At 42.7% G+C, this 12,810-nt stretch overlaps 2 protein-coding genes across 2 annotated transcripts in view; one reads left to right on the forward strand and one right to left on the reverse strand.

The window, feature by feature from the left end:
• The window catches only part of foxo6b (forkhead box O6 b), a 36,281-nt gene extending 33,756 nt beyond the window's left edge, over nucleotides 1–2,525 (reverse strand). The window contains exon 1 of the mRNA XM_054605740.1: nucleotides 2,028–2,525. Coding sequence (XP_054461715.1) covers nucleotides 2,028–2,525 — 498 coding nt within the window. The remainder of the gene's footprint in view (nucleotides 1–2,027) is intronic.
• rpl15 (ribosomal protein L15) overlaps nucleotides 1–12,810 on the forward strand; it is a 194,226-nt gene that overhangs the window by 12,344 nt on the left and 169,072 nt on the right. The gene's annotated exons all lie outside the window — the stretch shown is intronic.

Genomic DNA, 12,810 nt, shown 5'->3' on the forward strand with positions numbered 1-12,810 from the left:
ATTCTGTACTGCCCGTGCTTCAAATCTCATTAAAAATCGCTGCCAACTGTTACAGTCCAACATGTGAGTGCATGCGGGTCTCTCCAACTCTCTCATTTTGGTTGTTATTGTTTAAGGAGCGTTATTATGATTGAATCAACTTGTTTTTCACCTCGACTTGGAGCCTCTCCCCACCAATCACATTTCACTGCCAGAACGGCCAATCACAACGTCCACGCAAAGCTGGAACGGGTGCAGGTATCAAGCTGGGAATCCCTTGGCTGCACGAACAAGGCCCGCGGAATTAAGCTCAGCTTTAAATCCAATTTTAAAAACCTCACCATACCATAAAGATTGGACGGGGGTTGTTGCCGTTTCGCTCAAATCAAATGGTGATTTTATTGAGATTAATCCGTGTCTTAATACTGCTCAATTGGAGGCTGGTATGGAGCCAAATGGGATGGCATAGCAGGGGGAAAGCATTGAAGGAGGGACAAATAGAAGGGAGACAATATCACTTATCATAAAACGCTGTTTGGATATGATAACATGACAGGAGAAGTCGGTGGAGGATTTTGGATCAACTGGATGTCAAACACACAGATGGTGCGAAAGTCCTGTTAATCCTACTGCAACTTGCGATTCCCCTCCTCTGTGTTCCTTCTTTTGCCAGGCTGTGTCAGAAAAGCGATACACACAGTAAACGGCAACTTCAAAGGCATTATGGGAATCTTAAAGGGGCACCCCACTGATTTTACACACAACGCTCAGTTTACTGGCCACGAGCAGCACTACTCGGCCTGGGAAAACAATTCAATTACGGCCTCTGTGGCTCTGGAGGGAACTTTTTGAAGTTTGGAAAAATAACCCTGATGATATCAAGGTGATGTCATAAAGGTTATCTCAGCTTGGACTCCATAGTGAAAAGTTTAAATGCAAAGCATGTGTTACAAACTGGAGGTGTGATCAGATTTTAAAATACATGGTTTGGCTTTTTTTATATATTTTTTGGTCTCCTTTCCGAAAAGGATCTGATTCAAATGTTAAAAAGTTAACTCCCAGTTTCAGTCTTGATTGATGTCTGTTATCAGATGAAGGTGAACATTTATTTAGAATTCACTGAACTGCAATTTTAAGCAGTAGATCAGATTTACATTCAGTTTGCTTTGAAATAAAAACAAATACAGAAAAATTGGCCTTTTTACAAGCAAAAAAAAACTTGGTCAAACACAAAAGGGACAGTGAGAGGAGAAGCTCCAGGGTTTTGGAAACAAAAGACCATTAATCCCCACACATGATGGGTGGTACATTTAAGTAGATTACAGCAACCAATCTATTAGATTAACCTCATATTAATTTGAATTTAAGGGATGATCTGTAGTTACATCTGTTTGCTGTGACACCCCCATGTCATCATCTCTTGTTATTGTCCCCTTTTAAACCCCCTCGCCTTGTGCCATGCTTTCGCACAGCCTGCGCGTAATTCAACGTGAGCGCACAAGGATCGGTGGGGGTGTGGGTGTGGGGGGGTACAAAAGGGTTTAACCCGAGCACCCAACTGGCATGGGCTGGCATGGGTGACTGAAGAGCGGCAAATCGGACCTGAGGCACACTCTGTCCCCGGTGTGACCCGATAACGCAGAGCAATATCAGGCTTGGAAACCAGACACCTCGCCGATGCGTCACAGCGCGTAATAGTTGGCTGTCCAAAGGGAACCGTGGGAGGGGGGGGGGAGTCTGGCTCCGTGTGGCTTCTCCTACATGCAAAAGGCTGCAATCCCCCAAATACGAATGAACCCAGTGAACCCCACATGCAATGCTCACACCGCCCCTTTCCACGCACTGTAGCGCGGAGTGACATGGGGACACGCCACCGACATAAATTTGCGGGAACCAGGGGGTCAATTATGTGGCTTTGAAATATGCAGGAAAAGGAGTTCTGCTAACAGACCCCAGACTTAAAGCTAAATATAGTGCAGCTTTAATTCCTCCACTAAAAACCTCCACCATGTGTCAGTGAAAACATTCTTTCATGTGGCCTTTCTTACCTTCCATCCGGCTGAACTGTTGCTGTCGCCTTTATCCTTGAAATAAGGAACAAAGCGAACCATCCAGTCGTAAATCTGGGACAGGGTGAGTCTCTTCTCCGGGGTGCTCTCGATGGCACGGGTGATGAGGTCTGCATAGGACAGGTTCCCCCACGCGTTCCTCCGGGAGGACTTGGCTTTGCGCAGCTGCTGGCCGGCCACGTCGAGAGCCGCCCCGGACATGCAGGCTGGAGCGGCCACGACCGGAGCCGGAGCGCCGGCCGGGTGCTTGAGCTCCGCCGGTGCGCCGCCTTTTCTCTCGGCCCGGCACGCTGGCACGTTGTACTGCTGCTCCACTTTGACCGACGCCAGGGCCAGACCACCTTCTCCCCCGGGGAAATCCTCCGGACACGGCAGCGGCCAGGTGCACGACCGCGACCGACTGTGAGGCTCAAATTCCGAATCGATATCAACCTGATGCGCATCCATGCCGCCGCCGTTCTTCATCATCATCAGCATGGTGCTTTTTTTCTCTCTCCCGCTGAATAGATGTCAAAAATCGGGCAAGGTCACTACTACTAAAAAAAAAAAAAAAAGAAGCACAAAAAAATAAAAAGGAGAAAAAAAAAAAAAGCCTGTCAATAACAATAAATGAACGTCTGCCCAGTGAGTTTTTAAAAAAAATGCCCAAACTGGTCCCTAATTCAAATGAAAAAGAAGAAGAAATGTGTTTTCATTCACAACCAGTGTGGAAGGAAAAAGAAAGCCGGCAGCGGTGTGGGGGTTATTATCATTCTCCTCAGTGCAACAATGTGGCATCACATCAGGACAGATGAAGGTGTATCCGAGGCATCAACAACAGTATCAGTCTCTCTTCCATGTTAATGACACAACACCGGCTGCGTGGCTGCATGCAGGGACCGAGGGACGGTCAAACATCCAGAATGAAAGCCAGACACACTTGGAGAAATGTCTCAGTGCCTCGCTCCGGCTGCAGCAACAGTTGATCCTTTTCTGGACAGATGATGGGTAAACGCTTATCAAACTCCAGCAAAATAACCTGACTTTATAAGAATTGTCTCCAGGCTGGTGATGCCAGCTCTACTACCGTCTTTCTGCAGATTGGTGGGTGAAACTCACTCACTCACTCACTCACTCACTCACTCTGCGAGCGCAATTACTCCCTTAGAAATAAAAAAAAAAATATATCATGAATCACTTATATGAAGCATTTCCAGACGAGAAAAAAAAAAAAAAAAAAAGCCCTGGTGGATTTGATTAGGAGCATCCTCTGTGTCTCCTCTGCACGCCGCCTGACGCCTCACTTGGCAGAGGAGATATTTCTACCTTTTGTCTTTGGCTTTCCGTTCACATGTCACATGGGTACCGTCTCTCTGCCTTTATACTACGAGCCTGTGTGTCTCTGAAGGCTTCAAGCCACTTAACTGTAGCCTGGAATAAAGTGGAATAAGTGCTGCTTCCATATAATTGGACGCCGCCTCGATCAAGTCACTCCCTCCAGAACAGGTTTCCAGAGGAGGAGGAGGAGGAGGAGGAGGAGGAGGCTGTGTTTGTGTGTGTGTGTGTGTGTGTGTGTGTGTGTGTGTGTGTGTGTGTGTGTGTGTGTGTGTGTGTGTGTGTTTGTGTGTGTGTGGTGGGGCGATATTCCCAACAATACAATTTCCAAAGGCAGCCAAATATATACAGACAAATTCAATCACATACATCATGTTTTTTATCCTGTTTTTTTCTTAACTGTAAGTTGCCATAAGTTTTTTTTTTTTTATTTTATTATTATTATTATTATTATTATTATTATTCGTTGTTCTTTTTGTTGTTAATGATATTTAATGATAAAGATAAATCTTAAAATATATTTACAAAAGGTTACAAAGTTTTTTATTTGTCATTCTAAGACAGTGTTGCATAACGAGATGTAGATTGTAGTCCCAATTTGATAGAAAATTCCATTTTTTGCATTTATTTAATAATCCAGTGAGTGATGGATTGTCCATCTAATAATAAAAGCCTCGTCAAAAAACAACTTTTCCCTATAATATTTAAAGTTCTGTCCGCCTGTATAAAAAAAAACGTAGAACCTACCCTTTTCATAAGTAAATCCTCAGGAAGGTTACACATCGTGTTTCTATGTAGTTTAGATTAATGAGGCAGCCTAAAGCTTCATGGGATAAAACCTTGATTTGAATACATTTGGCCAATATTTATGTATTTTCTTATGTAATCCATAAGTAAGACACTGTGTCCAGTTGCAAATAACTAAGTTATTTATACTTTCTCCCCAAGCTGTAGGTTTTTTATCCCGGATTTTAGAGATACTGAGTTCATGATTCCCAATGCCCCATGTACCACCACCAGAAATTGTGTTATTATTTGGATTTTTCTTTTTTCCTTTTCTTGTAATTGAATCATTCAGTTTAATCTTTTTGTTTTTTCTTTAAAATGAAAATCCTCAAATCCTTCTGCACACACAAAGGGATACGATTCTGGGGTACTAATGCTGAAGTCTTTATTTATTTATGAATTTGATGTGCTAGAAATGATAACAATTTAACACATTGAGTCAAAATAGTTGATTTAGCCAGCAGTATAAACATTTTTATAAACAAGAAAATGGATTTTGGACAATTTGGCAGAGATGCTTGTAATTTGGCAGAAAAACTTTTGTTTTGTTTAATTACTAACTCTGTGACAGGACAGTACATCCTCTGTGGGATGAACATACTTTTTTTGGTACCAGGAACTATGATTGAGGAGCTTCATTCAGATCGTTGTTCCTTCAGTCAATACGTAACGTTCTTCAGTTCCTGAAATGGGTCATGGGTGCCTGAGAAAGTCCCTGCAATGGAAATAGTAGCTACAGCCCCACCTTTTCTCACCAGTCAACGTACTGTGTTCACATTTTCCATCATCATCACTTCTTTTTCAATTGAAATACTATTTATTTTTATTTTGTTTTTGTTTTTCCCTCTGATTCATATTCCTTTTACTGGTGAAACCACCAACCTTCTCAACATACTCATCTAAACTGCTCATTATAATAAAATCAAATGGGATTAATTATCACATTGGATTCTTCCCATTCGTGGGGTCACAGAATCAAACTACCAACTCCCCTCGCTGTCTTTGTCACACACCATTGCCTTCAGTGGGTCTGAGTCCATAAAGTGGGCTCCATCAATAGCTGCTCTGTGTGTTTTGTAAGCTCCTCTGGAAAACCCCCAACGCTGATAGAGGCCGCCACTCTTTGACAGCCGGTTGTCAGTGACAACCGTAACCTCAAATGCACCTAAATGGAATGCTTTCATGAGGACTAAATGGGTCTATCAACATGAAGAGAGCTGGCGATCCGTGTGTGTGTGTGTGTGTGTGTGTGTGTGTGTGTGTGTGTGTGTGTGTGTGTGTGTGTGTGTGTGTGTGTGTGTGTGTGTGTGTTGAGTGTGTGTGAGAGAGAAAGAGTGGGGAGAGATGCTGTAAATGGGAACAAACAGAGGGAAAATTAAAAACACATGGCTCTGCGGTTTGGAGAGGAGATTTTTATGTGCAGCAGAGAAGTTGTAACAGGAATGTGGTGTGACTCCTATCATATGGAATGAAAACACGGAGGCCGTGCCAGCGGGGTGGATATAGCGTGTTCAGCTGTGGCTTACAGCAAAGTCCTCGTCATCACGACTAGGTGATGTACCGCCGCAGCGTAAACATGAGAAACATGAGTCACACGGTTGGACACGACACGAGGCAGACAGAGAATTACATGTTTTCACACAAAGGGGGGGCTTATTTGTCAAAAACAGTGTGGACTATTTGTGCAACATATGAAGTGAGCCTTATAATTCAGCTCCTCCGAGAAAGATATTTTTTACATCAGTGTTTCATTTCCCAGCTATTATTTGTCAGATTAACTGATTCTGCCAACTGGATTTTCTGTGAGATTCATGTTTATCCCTCGTCCCTCTGTTTCCTCTGCATCTAATATTGATGACATGCATATTGACTGTGTCTTCCACCTCCCTCAAGCCGCCTCTATACCCATTGATCTCTAAGTCGACTAATGCCCAACGGAAGGGATGAAGTGGAAGGTACATAACATCATACCAAAAAATCTGTTTAGGATGGCATAAATCTGTCTGAGGTGGCCAATATTTTGGGAAATATGCATCGCATTAAACCTAAAGTCAAATGAGAGTGCAGACATGCTGTAGCTCAAGGTCGTGTCGGCCTAGCTTAGCACATATATTGCGGGTAAAAGTCAAATAAAATGCCGTTCAAGCTGCCTTATTTACTTGTGTAACATCAGAGGGATCACTCTTACGAACCCGCAGAGAATTATCATCCGACTTCGCAGTTCCCCTCTGCTCTACGAAGAGTTCCATCACATTTAAGCTCACTGTTTTGGATCAGTGTCACCTCTCTTGTAACCTTGTTTCTAGCGCCAGGCAGCTGATTTAAGTAAAAGAAGAAAAACACTTAAAAACTGTACACCACCTGACTAGCACTTAACGGTAAGCAGACAAAATTATCATCAGGTGGCCAGAAACATGTCTCCAAATAGATGTCGTTCCATGTTCGTGAGATTCTTAAATATTCGTAATCAACAACTTTATAAGTAGATACTTTGTCATAGTCGTGTTTGCAGCCAACCCGAAATTCCAACCCTGCTCCGATGTCCCCAAGTGGCCAAAAAATTCAATTACTGAGATGCAGCTTTAACCTTAGAGGTGGCGGATCAGTAAATCTTTATGTGGGTTGTTTTGTAAGGCACTGGCATGACCCACTTTGTCATTTAGGTACAGAGACTTGTTGTGAAACGCATCAACCACAATGTCTGGTTTGTACGTTGCTATTTGTACATTGCATGAGAAGCTTTGGAAGGCATATTTTTTATACGTTTTGACAGAGTTAGCTGTGTGTCCCGTGCTTGTTGTTGTTGTGCTTATAGGCTGAACACATCCATGCTGTTAGCGGACACATACGGATGACATTGATTCTTATTACGACAAAGAAGTGTATGTTATGAACTGTTTTTGGAAATTCATGGAGGCAGCATGATAAGTGTCCAATTTGTGAAAGTTGCTGAGTGTAAAAACGGGTTCATAAGGGGAAAAAGTTTACTCTTTTCGGAGAAACTAATAGATTTTTTCTTTTATCTTGACAGTTGTTTGCATTGGGCCGATCACCAACTGGGCTCAGGGTTTACCCTTGACTATTCCACGGCCCTGTAAACCTTAGAGTGAACACTAATTGCCACTTCTCCACGGGTCTTCCTCCTTCATTTTCATGCCTTATCCAGTGAGTCAGTCAACCTGCAGGATTATTGATGTGTTTACTGTCGGAGGGCGATGCCACTCCCTGCCTTGGGAAACCCTGAGGCTTTCAACTGTTGAGTAACACTGACTGCTGCCACCGCATCCAATCAGCAACGTTGGGATTGAGCTCTTCTCTGCTCATAATGAGGCAATACAGAAGGGAAGAGATGGTGGCACCCTGAGTTTTTGACTCACCTCTTTCGCTTCATTTAATCATAAAGCTGAATTTCAACCATGGCCCATGGATGTCTTCATGCCAACCCAACACAAAGGGAAATACATCTGTCAAGACCTCACAGCTCCCTCAAGGTGCAAGAATCAGATCCAGCTTTCAGAGAAAATTTGGTTTTTACTTTCTTACTTTTGTAGTTTTGGCCATTCATTCTTAACCCATCTGACTTTACAGCATGGCTACCTTTCTCCCAAATCTCATCAATAACTTTGGTCAGCACAGTGTTATCATTTTTCGATGGAATTCGTAACCGAAAACCAAGAATATAAAACACAAGATTTGACAATCCAGATTAATATTTAGAACATTATTTGGCCACAACTAAAAACATTAAATTTCATAAAGTTGATATGTTGAACGTCTTAGCAGCCAGTTGCCTATATACATATCAAACAGACACCGAAGAAACACTAAGTTTGAGTTGTGTTTCTTGGCAACATTCCAGCTAACTCTTCCTTAAGCTGTTTTGTCTTGGTCTCCACAAACTACTGCAAAAAACACCTGGCTCATTAGCTGCTAAACTATGTTCACAGCTCAGTCTCCAACTTTGTCTGCCTGCTGTTTACACTACAGTACAGGTACCGTGGTGTATAGTGGGTTTAAACATTTGTTGCTGAAAAACAGCTGCTGGAAACGAGGTTAATGAGAACACAGGAACAAACCAAAAGTTACAAAAAGTCACGGGCCATAAAACCAAAACAAAAGCAATGAACTGTAAAGTTTGGTGATACATTTCAGTGGGTTTATGACTGTGAGTGAGCCCTTTCATATTCCACACTGTCATTTCATCCATTGTTAATATAAAAAAAACTGATCAGTGCAGCTTTAAGAGTCTTAAGAATTTTAGCTGTCAGCTCTAATGAGCCCTGACGGAGGCTAACACAGCTAAAACATGTTGCTTTTTAATTTTCAAAGACTACAGCAGCTCAAGTCGTTAGTTAGCATGTGTTCAACGAAAGAACAAGAACTAATGACTGAAATCCCCTACTGTGGTGCTTTTTAAAAAAGAAAACCTGCTTTGTGTTTGTCCTCTGTGGCCCCTAGTTGGGTATCTAGTTGGGTGAATCTATACACTAGCTTTGGGCTAGTCTATTACAGTACTCAACTTTGTCTCAGTGTTCAGCCTCAAACAACCTCCTCTCTTTTTTTTCTCTCCTCTCCATCAGTCCATAATCCCTCCCTCCAGCCCTCCCTTTTTTCTTTACAACCAGCCCCAGTTACATAAGACTGCCAAAAGTGTTGTTTTCCAGTGGGACTCACTGCTGTGTGCGGAAACTGTGGGAGCGGAGGGTTGGGCATCTCAGCCCTTGTACTGCCAATGGCCATCCCAGGAATGCATCCTCTCTGTGGGTCTGGGCCGCAGCCAACCATGTGGCCTCCCAATGTCACCGAGGCACTTAGGCAAAAAAAGAGACTGTTTTTTATTTTCCCCAAAAAACAAAAGCCTGCATGTTGCACCCATATTGCCAGTCCATGTTGAGGTTGTCTAATGGTGCACGTGCGTATTCCTTCTTCTGCTTTTTTATATGTAGAAACCACAACATTGAGTCACCGCCCTTTGATGAATACAAATACAGTTTAAGTAATATTTAAAGAATCCCCCCTCAAGCGATGTTCAATGGTGAAAGGGTTCAAGCAGACGCAGTGACAGACTTCTCTCTGGTGTACCTGACATAAAGAGGTTTAGCTAACACTACCCGACACCTACGGTTAATCCTATTTCATATTGCACTCTCAACCATGAAATCCACTCACAAGAGGAAAAAATACACAGTGATGCAGTGCAGAGGTGTTACAAAGATAATCTTTCCCCTGCCACTTTTCCCCACTGGCTTTAAAGCAACAAAAGCCGGCAGGTTCAATTAAGGCTCGGGGTAGGTTCTTCTGAGCAGAAGGAGGAACGTTTGGTTTTTGTGAAATTAGGAATAAAATAAGGAATGGTATCACACTGAGTCAGCAGGCGGTGCCAGACATATGGCAGACATTGGTGGTAACCGCGCTGTAAGGATTTTTTTTTTTTGCCAAGGCTTGATTTGACCCAGTCCTGTAAAGCTTCCTGATGGTGGTTGCAGAAAGTTAATCACATGAACTCTTCCAGGCCTTGCGGTCTGCTAACCCAGCACTGATCCCAGAACTCAGGCACGGGTATGTTACGGCCTTTTGACAGCACAACATCGGCCTCTACACGACCGTCACAACTGAGGGGTTCAAAGAGAGGAGCAACGCTAAACAGAACTGGGCTTCTACCAACATGTTCTCCAACACAAACGAAACATTAGGCTCAAAGCTCATACGTGACCCTGGAAATGGATGTCAAGAAAACAACCTCACCATTTAGTAGCTGTTCTGGTCTGATCTTCGTTAACAGATGGAGCTCGCCCAGTTTTTATGGTATTGTGGTTGTCCAAATTTAGAATTTTTAGGAGCACATTAACGACTCCTTGTCCACGTGGGTTTAAAAGCTGATGTTCAAAGTACATTCTTTAACAAATCCTTGTACAATGAACCATATGATATCTTAATAAAAGTGATATTGTTTTATTTTTTTGTGTTTTTCTATAAATGTCCAGCAACACAAGGGATCACTTTGCCTGCACAAGCAACAAAACTATTTGGTTAGGTTTAGGAAAAGATCGTGGTTTGGGTTAAAAATAGCTACCGAAGTAGCGTGATTTAAGTACTGAAGTTACGTAGAATTTTTTTATCACAATTGACTTCTGAATCACACAAAACACGTATGCCAGATTCCTTGATGAAATTGCAATATTATTAGACCCACCTGTCCACCCCGAGCCCTTATGTTGTCATAGGGATGTCATCAATATGTGCTTGATCTTCATACTTTTAGCAAAAATGTCCAATCCCAATCACCACACTCCTGCAAAGTCCATGAGGGTTTACGACTGTCGGCGGCTGTGGCGTAGTGGAGAGCAAGGTAGTTCTCCAATCAGAGGGTCGGTGGTTCATATGTGTCCGGCTTAACCCCATCGGTGTGGACTGGATGTGAATGAATGTTAGTTAGAGTCTGATGGTGGCACCTTGCATGGTAGCCTGTCATCAGTGTGTGAATGGGTGAATGATATGTAATATACTACTGATTGTAAGTCGCTTTGGATAAAAGCGTCTGCTAAATGACTGTAATGTAATGTAATGTCCCACTGTCAAATCGTTGAGTGACAGACTTTTTGAGCCATTTATCAACAATTTCCCTAAGTCCGCCTTACTGCAGACATTGCCAAAGGGTATTACCCACAATTCATAGCAATGTGATGTTAAACACGGGGTTACAAGTGGAAGCCGGAGACGTTAGTGAAAATAGGTAAACAAAGAGGATGGCTCATGGGTTTTAAGCCAGGCATATTTAAATTTACACTGAACATTAAGGATTCAAGATGAAACATAAAAACACATGAAAGCAACGGAATGCAAGCAGAGACTTTATTACACAGCTTTATTCATCAAATATAACATTTTGATATTTAATCTTTTTTGACAAAAACGAGTAATTCAATTATTTGTCTATTACCTCTCATCTTGTGAGGCAAAAGCCTGGAAAATTTCAAATCAGAGAGTAAAGAATATCAAATTAATACCCACAATATAAATTACATTTTCTGACATTGTCATGGTAACGTGATATGGTGCAGCAAAGTGCCGTCCCGTTCGCATTGACACTATTTGAACGCCTTACAGTCTCTCTCACTCAACCATTTAAAAGTTCCTGAAGTTTCAGGGTTTAAGGCTTTAGGGGAGACATTAGGATTGGGCTTTGTTACCAATTGGGGTGTGGTGTTTGAAAGAAACACGATCTAATGAGAGATGCCATGAAGTTGAATCATGGGAAATACAGGACCCAGAATTTTGGGGGAATGGCATACACTAGGGAGGGAAAGTCAAGATACCTCTGCCTCCGTTGCTTCCATTTGGACAAATCTTTTTTTAATATGTCTCTTTCAAGTCGTCCAATTTAATGGAAGTGTAATACTAAATCACTTCTAAGTACCCTTTTAAAGGTTTGGTTCAATTCAGGCAACTTATAATAAATCATTAAGGTTAGGGAAGGATTGTGGCGGTGGATAAAATAAACTAACGCTGACATTTGTTGGATGATGGTATGCAAACTGATGCCTTGTTTTTCTGTCTCTGGGTTTAGTAGAAATATACTCGTGACCTGGAGCATTCTCAGGTCAATAAAACAACACAATTTACTGTTTCTTCTTGATTATTCATGGCAAGGTTGCAAAAGCCCTCAAAAAAGGCACCAGTTGGACAGTGTCCAGTGCTGGTGCAATAGCTTTTTTTCATGCAGAACTTTTCTAAACTTCTTAGAACAACTTGGGATTGGTGGGGATTGCAGCTAGTGAGGGGGCCGCAGGTTGACAGGAGGCCGTAAAGAAAGGCAGCAGACAGTGCGGGAGGCCGGCTGTGACAGAGGATGGCAGGGCGGGTGTCACCAGGTACCATTCCCCCTGTCTCGCCATATCTCAGGAGTTTCGCCTGGCTGATCAGGGCCGACAGGACCGCTGCTCCCAACCTTCAGTCAGCTGTCACACGAGGTCACCGCGGAAAGACAAAGTATGCGAGTCACACACTGTACAGGCCAGACACACGTCGGCTACATGCGTCCGCATTCAGTAGCGTGTGCTTGTGCTGCATGTGAAGTGTGACCCCCCCCCCCTCCTCCTCCTCCTCCTCCTCATTTTAGTTTCAGCCCGAGTGCAGGCTGTGGTGGGCAGAGAGAGGAAATGATGTGGTGCTGAATTTAATTTCTCTATAATTTCTATTATCTTGGCCGTCACGGGCAAACACTGGGGAGTGAAAATGGAGGAATAAAAAAAACACAACAACTTGGATTAGAGGAGAAAAAATGAGGGAGTTCAGAGGGTCGTATATCATTAAGCAATTGAGAAAGTTAATTAGGCAGCTCTGATAATTATTGCCATGGCAACCTGAGCGCACTCATGCAGATTTGATTAACGAGGTGCCATTTATCTGTGCTGGCTAGACAGCAGGGCCTGCACAGAGCTTGAGAGACACCTAAAGGTGGAAGCTATGTAATGTATGCTTTATCCACAATGCACGCTTATAATCCATTTAATTCATACGAAATACAGATAACTACTTCCTCTGGAGAAAGAAAATATATGTGGCACAATTTATTGCATCACTTATGGGGATATCTGAAGTGAAACGCAGCTTTAGTTTTCTATTTTCCCTCATTTTCTCGTTCTACTAACAAATCATTTGA

This window comes from Anoplopoma fimbria, chromosome 10, assembly GCF_027596085.1.
Source record: "Anoplopoma fimbria isolate UVic2021 breed Golden Eagle Sablefish chromosome 10, Afim_UVic_2022, whole genome shotgun sequence".
In the NCBI taxonomy this organism is placed as follows: domain Eukaryota; kingdom Metazoa; phylum Chordata; class Actinopteri; order Perciformes; family Anoplopomatidae; genus Anoplopoma; species Anoplopoma fimbria.